The sequence below is a fragment of the Struthio camelus genome, chromosome 30 (assembly GCF_040807025.1).
Source record: "Struthio camelus isolate bStrCam1 chromosome 30, bStrCam1.hap1, whole genome shotgun sequence".
In the NCBI taxonomy this organism is placed as follows: Eukaryota; Metazoa; Chordata; class Aves; order Struthioniformes; family Struthionidae; genus Struthio; species Struthio camelus.
The window spans coordinates 404,780-412,202 of record NC_090971.1 but is presented as its reverse complement, the minus strand read 5'-3'; the positions used below and the strand labels follow the sequence as shown (position 1 = coordinate 412,202).

Genomic DNA, 7,423 nt, shown 5'->3' with positions numbered 1-7,423 from the left:
CTGGCTCCGCCCCCCCTCGCGCGCCAGGGCCCCGCCCACATCCGGGCCCCCGCTCACCTCTCTCCGCCTTCACGCCCATTGGGAAAGCTGGGGAGCCAGGCGCCCTCTTGGTTAAGGGCAGGCGGGCGGGCTCATCCGGGTCACCGGTGGCCGGCTTCAGCGCCCCTCAGAAGCATAGGGGAGCGCCGCCATGTCGGGTGAGGGCAAGCTGGCAAGCTGCCGGCCGGCCTCCCCGCCGTTAAGGGCACGTCGGGGTGCGGGCGCCATGTCGGGTGAGGGCGCTCGGGGACCCTCTGGGCGCGGCTTCGCGCCCGTTGCAGAGCATGAGGGAGCGCCGCCATCTTGCCTGGGGGCAGAGTGGCAGGAGGGAAGCGCTGGCAGTGCAGGGTGGGGAGGCCTGGGGAGGGGGGTCCCTGGAGGGGGGGCTGGGGGGGCTGGAGGCTCCCTGGTGGATGGGAGGGTCTGGCAGGGGAGGTCCCTTGAGGGCTGGGGGGACCCTGGGGACAGGGCTCGCCCCTCTCTCAGCCCCCATGGGTGCTGGGGAGCCCTTGCCCCCGGCCCAGCCCGCCCCCCTCCACCTCAGGGCGCTTTGGGGAAGGGGGGGGTCACCCCCACCTCCGGGTGGGGAAACTGAGGCAGGAAATGGGCACCCCCCCCGTTCTCACGTGGCACAAGTTTGGGGGGCTCAGCCCCAGGGGTCCCTGTGCCCCCCGGAGGGCGAGCAGGTGGGTTTGGGTGCCCCCCGGGTGCCCTTCCGCCACCCCAGCGGCTCCACGCGGATTCACCCCACTACGTAAGCCGCCCTGTGCGCCGGCTGGCTGGGAGAAGGACGCCCCGGGGTGCTGCGGGGGCGGCGCAGCGGCTCCCGGGCTCCCTGCCACCCAAAGCCGTCGCCCCGGGGCCCTGAACCCTGTGCCTGGGCTCGTTACCCAATTAGTCCTAATTACCCCCACGTGCAAGGCGCTGTGGGAGCCCTGTGAGGCCGGGAAAGGTCCCCTGGGGGGAGGAAGGGAACCCCAGTGCAGGGTGGGGGGGTCATGAGCTGCCCCGTTCTCTGCTGCAGGCCTTGGCATGCTGGGGCTCAGCAGCTGCCAGTGTGGGTGTGATGAGCTGTCCCGTTCTCTGCTGTGGGCTGGGGAGGGGTCCTCTGCGGTGGGCAAGGGCCAGGACAGCAGGGGGCTGGGGGTGATACTGGGAACAGGGCAGGGGGTGCAGCCTGGGGGACAGGGACACTGGGGGTAGACAGACAGATGGACGGGGGCATGGTTGGATCGAAGGGTAAACGGAGGGAGGGAGGGAGGGAGGGACAGACAGAGGGTTAAGTGGATGGGTAGGTGGATGAACGGATGGACAGAAGGATGGACAGGCAGGTGGATAAGTGGACGGATGGATGGGTATGGATGAATGCCTGGATGGAAGGATGGATGGATGGATGGACAGATATGTGGATGGGTGGGTGTGTGGTCAAGTGGATGAGTGGGTGGGCGGATGGACGGATAAGTGGCTGGGCAGATGGATGGGTCGATTGGTGGTTGAATAGGTGGGCGGGTGGATGAATGGATGGATGTGCAAGTGCGGGTGGGTGCCTGGATGGACAGACAGATGGCTGGATGGATGGTACATGCATGGATGGGTGCATGGCTGGGTGAACAGACGAATGGCAGGACGGATGGATGGTATGTGCATGGACGGGTGCTTGGCTGGGTGGACAGATGGGTGGATGAATGGATGGATGGTACGTGCATGGTTGAGTGGACGGATGGTAGACGAACGGATGGATGGTATGTGCATGGCTGGGTGCATGGATGGATGGCAAGATGGATGGATGGTAAGTGCATGGACAGGTGAATGGCCGGGTGGACAGATGGATGGCAGGATGGTTGGAGGGTACGTGCATGGACAGGTGCATGGACAGATGGATGGTACATGCATGGCTGGGTGCATGGCTGGAGGGCAGGGCAGATGGATGGTACGTGCATGGCCAGATGGATGGCAGGATGGATGGAGGGTACATGCATGGCCGGGTGCATGGCTGGAGGGCAGGGCGGACGGATGGTATGTGCATGGATGGGTGAGCGGCCAGGTGAACAGATGGATGGCAGGATGGATGGAGGGTACGTGCATGGACGGGTGCATGGCCAGGTGGATGGCACGTGCATGGCTGGGTGGACGGATGGGTGGATGGGCGAATGGTACGTGCATGGCTGGGTGGGTGGCCGGAGGGCAGGGTGGACGGATGATACGTGCGTGGGTGGGTGAGCGGCCAGGTGAACAGATAGATGGCAGGATGGATGGATGGTACGTGCGTGGCCAGGTGGCCGGCTGGGTGGCTGGGCGGACCCATGGTACACGCGTGGCCGGGTGCGTGGCCGGGTGGAGGGTACATGCATGGCTGGGTGGACGGATGGTACGCGCATGGGTGGGTGAGCGGCCAGGTGAACAGATGGATGGCAGGATGGATGGAGGGTACGTGCGTGGCCGGGTGCATGGACAGACGGCAGGCCGGAGGGCAGGGCGGACAGACGGACAGTGCGAGGAGAGGGGCGGGGGGAGCGGCTGGCCGGAGGCGGGCTGGGCTGGCGGCTCCGGGCGGGGGGCGGAGGAGGCGCCCGGGGCCGAAGGGCGGCGGCGGCGGCGGGGGGGGGCCGGGCCGGGCGGGGGGCGGCGGCGGGCGCTGAGTCAGCGGGGCCGCCCCGCACCGCCCCCGGCAGCCCGCACCGCGCCCGGGCGCCGCCACTGCCCCGCTCCGCTCCGCGCCGCGCCGCGCCGCTCCGTGAGTACCGGCCCCGGCGGGGGGGACCCCCGGGCGCCGCCCCCTCGGCGGGGACCCCGATCCCGGCCCGCCCTTGCGGGGAACGCGTTGCTGCCCCCCCCTTAGAGGGGACCCCCAATCCTGCCCCCCTTCAAAGTGGGACACCCCCTCCTCCCCGGGCATGACCCCCCTCGGAGGGGCCCCCCCGCTCCGGCCCCCCTCCGGAGGGGAACCCCACCAGCCGTGGTCCGATGGGGGGGGCCCAATCCTGCCCCACCTTCAGAGGGGGCCCCCCCTCGGTACGCCTCCGTTAGAGGGGGACCCCGATTGCGCTCCCCATTTGAGGCGACCCCCAGATATGCCCCCCCCGGGCAGGGGACCCCAAACTTGCCCCTTCTTAAAGGGGGACCCCCCCAGGAATGCCCCCGGGAGGGGGAGACCCCAATTCTGCCCCCCGTTAGAGGGGCACCCCAGGCTGGCCCCCCAGTACAAGGGGACCCTGATCCTGCACCCCTATTAGAGGGGGGGACCCCAATCCTGCCCCCAAAGCGGGACTCCCAGAAACGGCCACCCGGGGGGGCCCCCCCAGGCATATCCCCGCGAGAGGGGGACCCCGGCGCCCCCCCAGCTTGGGCACACGGGGGCCGGGACGACGCCGGGGAGCACCCGCCTCCCTGGGGCTCCCTGCACCCCGTGCTGGCACCCTCGCGCCCCCAGCGTTTGGGCCCCCCCGCAGGGGTGGGGTGGGGCGGGGGGGGATTTAGGGCATATTTCGCGTTCGCAGCGAGGCCCCAGCACCCGCCACGGCGGGGAGCAGGGGCGCGGGCGCTGCGCCGTCCGGTGGGGGGGGGACAAAGTCCCGGCCAAGCACCCGAAGCGGGGGGCGGCGGGCTGGGGGCACCCCCGGGCGGCTGCCCAGGCGGCCCCCGTGCCGCCCCGGGGCCGGCCGGCCCGTCGCCCGCGGCTGGCGGCTCCGGCCAGTTTTCCGAGCCACGGGCACCGGAGCGGGGCCAGTTCCTGTTTTCCTTCCCAGGGAGCTTCTCCGAAAGCAGATGGCGCGGCCGGCGCTGGGTGCGGCGGGGCCGCCGTCCCCCCCGGCCGCGACGCCGGCCTTGGCCCGGGCCCCGACACTTTTGCTCGCGTTGCAGCCGGGAGGGGAAACTGAGGCAGGCGGGAGGGCGGGCGGGAACCAGGAGTCCTGGCGCTGACCGCGCAGGAAGCGGTCCCGCGGGAGCGGGTGTGCCCCGCGCATGGCTTGCATCAGCCCCAGACCTCTGCCAGGCCCCGGTTTCCTTTCCCGAAATGTGCCGCAGGGAGCGGGGCAGGGCAGGACGCCTGGGCCCCCGCCCGGGTTTGCGGGGAGGGGCTGGCGGTGGGAGCTGCCAGGATGGTCGTCCCTAGCCGCATCGGGGCGAAGCTGGAGGCAGGTTTGCTGCTGGGTGCCTCTGCGGGGACCCTGCGGTCCGGGGCCGGGATGGGGAAACTGAGGCACGGAGCGCTTTGCATCCTCCATGGTGCCGCGTGCCCGAAGCGCCTCCCCGGCGTGACTCAGTTTCCCCACGCTGGGATGCCCCGCAGCAGGGTGGGGGCACTTGCAGGGCATCCCCCCCCCCCCCCCCCGTCCTGGCCGGGATGCCGGGACTGGAGCTGAGTCATTGCCTGCTCGCAGGGTGGAAAACACCAGGGCGGGCACCCCCCACACGTGCACCGAGCGGCGGCGGCCTCTGTGGGGAGCGTGCCAGCCCGCCCTGCTCCGGGCAAAGGTCTCGGAGCCAGACGGGGCGCGGGCTGGCGGCGGGCCCCGCGGCGGGTTTCCGTGGGGCTGGGGGGCTGGCGGCTGACGGCGCGCCCCATGTCCGCAGCCCCGCGCCGCCATGCCGTCCCAGATGGAGCACGCCATGGAGACCCTCATGTTCACCTTCCACAAGTACGCGGGCGACAAGAACTACCTGGCCAAGGAGGACCTGCGGGTGCTCATGGAGAAGGAGTTTCCCGGCTTCCTGGAGGTGAGGCCGGACCCCCGCCCACCCCCCGGCGTAGTGCCAGGGTCAGACCCCGCCACGGCGCGGTGCCGAACCCCTCCTGGCACGGTGCCACCATTGGACCCCCCCGTGGCGCGGGGCGGGGGTCGGACTCCCCCCAACACCGCACTGGCCTCCGACCCCTCAACGTGCCGGGCCGCGGGAGGCACCCCTGTGACCTGCCTGCCGCAGCCCCGACGCCAGGGTGAGGGCCCCGGCCCCCTCCCCCCTAACCGCCCTGCTCTCTCCGTCCCCCCAGAACCAGAAGGACCCCATGGCCCTGGATAAAATCATGAAGGACCTGGACCAGTGCCGCGACGGCAAGGTCGGCTTCCAGAGCTTCTTCTCGCTGGTGGCCGGGCTCACCATCGCCTGCAACGACTACTTCGTGGTGCACATGAAGCAGAAGGGGAAGAAGTGAGGGGGCCGGGAGCTGGGGCCGGCGCCCCAGGGGGCTCCTGCGCCCGGCACCCTCTTCCCCCGCTCGCCCCCAATAAAGTTGCCCAGTTGCGGTGTGTTTTCTACGATGCTGGAGGGGTCTTTTCCCTTGGGGCTGCCGTCCCTGTGTGGTCACCCTGGGGTCCCTGTCACCCCCCCGGGTGTGGATGTGGTGTCCCTGGGCGGTCCCTGCTTGGGGACACCTCACTCCCTGGTGGGTGCAAATGCACATCCGTGCACACACTGACACGCACGCCAGTGTGTTCAGGTGTGCGTGCACACACGCGTGTGCACACCCATGTGCACAGGCGTGCACATTGTGCAGACGTGTTCACACATGTAAGTATGCAATCACCCCAGTGTATGTGTGCCTGCAGGCACACACTTGCACAGCTAGGGACACGCACGCATGCATGCACATGCCACACACGTCCATGCACACGTGTGCACCCACACTTGTGACTGTGCACTTGCATGCACACACATGCCGACACGTGCATGCATTCACATGCACATGCATTCACATGCACTCACATGCATGTGCATGCATTCAGCCAGATGCATGTGCGTGCCTGCATACATGCGCACCCGTGTTCACAGACACATGCATACACAGATGCACACTCACCCATGCACACACACATGCGTGCCCATGCACACACATAGACACGTGCATATGTGCAAGGTCACTGGCATGCAGCGGACCCAGGCATCCCTGCCCTGCTGGGCCGTGGGGCGCCTGGGCCGGCGCCCCGAGGCCCCACTGCCCGCGGCGGCGCCTGGCTTCGGTGATTCAGCGTGTTTGGCCCAAACAGCGGTGGTTGCTGCAGCGACGGGGCTGGCTGGGCTGCGCATGAGTCACCCCTGCCTCCCCCCGGCCCCGCCACCACCCACGGGTGCCAGAGCAGCAGATGCTTCAGCAGCCCAGCAGCAACGCAGCCCAGGGGTGCTGGAGCTGGGGAAGGGGAGCCCAGAGCTGAAGGGTGCTGGAGCTGAAGGGTGCTGGAGCTGGGGAAGGGGGGCCCGGAACCGATGGGTGCTGGAGCCTAGGAGCGACGGAGTGGGGGGGAGGGGAGTGCTCAGAGCTGGTGGGTGCCAGAGCCAATGGGTGCCAGAGCTGGTGCCCCCAGACCAAGGGGTGTCGACATCCCCCAGCCAGGGATGTGCAAGGCGGTGTGCAGGGGGCAGGGGTGCAGATGGACGAGAGATGTACAGGGCTGTATAGGCCCATGTCTGGGGGTGTTCAGAGGCTGTATAGACATCTGTAAGGACTGTGCAGGGGTGTACAGCAGTGTATAGGGGCTGTACAGGGTTCTATAGGGGTACATAAGTGTGTACACGGCTGGTAAAGAGCTGAGCAGGGGTGTCTAGGGGGGTCTATAGGTGCCACAGAAAATTGTAGAGGTGTATAGGACCTGTACAGGGCTGTTCAGAGGTGTATAGGGGGCCTATAGGTGCTATAGAGAACCATAGAGTAGTGTGTAGGGGTGTGCAGGGCCTGTACAGGGCTTTGCAGGGTGTAAAGAGCTCTATAGGGGTGTGTATAGCTGTATGGATTTTTGTGGGGCCTTGTAGGTGTGTATGGGGCATATAGAGTGTGTAGGGGTGTATAAGGCCCACATAGGGCTTTGCAGAGTGTAAAGAGGTCTCTAGGGGTATATAGGGGCTATACAAGTCAGTGTGTGCTGTATGGGGTTTACAGCTTTTTCTAGGAGTGTATAAGGGTGTATAGGTCCCACACAGGGCTGTTTGGGTTGCATGGGATATATATGGATATATAGGGCTTGTGCAGGACTTTGCAGGGTGTGTAGGGGTATAGAGATGTATATAGGGGTATGAAGAGTTGTACAGGGGCTGTAGGGAGCTGTGCAGAGTGTATAGGGGTGTTTAGGCACATATGGGATTCATGCAGCGCTGTGCAGAGTGTATGGGGTGAATAGGGCTGTATGAGGTTCACACAGGAATGTATAGGGATCTATAGGGGTGTTTAGGGCCTGCACAGGGCTGAGCGGGTTGCATAGGTAGCTACAGTTGTGCGTAGGGGTGTATAGGGCTCATACAGGGCCTCTACAGGGTCTCTAGGGGTCCCTAGGGGTGAAAGGCCCACACAGGTCTGTAGGGGGTCTATAGGGGTGTATAAGACCCATAGACAGCTGTGCAGGGTGTATGAGGGGGTATAGGGTTGTGCAGGGCCCATACTGGGCTGTGCAGT

General features: G+C 67.0%; 1 protein-coding gene across 4 annotated transcripts; it reads left to right on the top strand.

Moving 5' to 3' along the window:
- The first annotated feature begins 80 nt into the window (after positions 1 to 80).
- S100A10 (S100 calcium binding protein A10) lies at positions 81 to 5,297 on the top strand. 4 transcript variants are annotated; one of them, XM_068922240.1, is made up of 3 exons: positions 81 to 272; positions 4,615 to 4,758; positions 5,033 to 5,297. In XM_068922240.1, the coding sequence occupies exons 2-3, from the start codon at positions 4,627 to 4,629 to the stop codon at positions 5,192 to 5,194; spliced, it is 294 nt and encodes a 97-aa protein (XP_068778341.1). In that variant the 5' UTR covers positions 81 to 272; positions 4,615 to 4,626; the 3' UTR covers positions 5,195 to 5,297. The 4 variants fall into 4 exon arrangements, with proteins under 4 accessions (XP_068778341.1, XP_068778340.1, XP_068778339.1 ...); XM_068922239.1 differs by lacking the exon at positions 81 to 272 and adding an exon at positions 2,673 to 2,773; XM_068922238.1 differs by lacking the exon at positions 81 to 272 and adding an exon at positions 3,899 to 4,175.
- Positions 5,298 to 7,423: the final 2,126 nt, after the last annotated feature.

What these genes read in the sequence shown, in the direction of transcription:
- S100A10 (XM_068922237.1), top strand. Translation starts at nt 4,003, where the DNA reads ATGGCTTGCATCAGCCCCAGACCTCTGCCAGGCCCCGGTTTCCTTTCC. An exon ending in CGGGGCGAAGCTGGAGGCAG is followed by an intron (nt 4,180 to 4,614) that starts GTTTGCTGCTGG and finishes CCATGTCCGCAG; the next exon opens with CCCCGCGCCGCCATGCCGTC. An exon ending in AGTTTCCCGGCTTCCTGGAG is followed by an intron (nt 4,759 to 5,032) that starts GTGAGGCCGGAC and finishes CCGTCCCCCCAG; the next exon opens with AACCAGAAGGACCCCATGGC.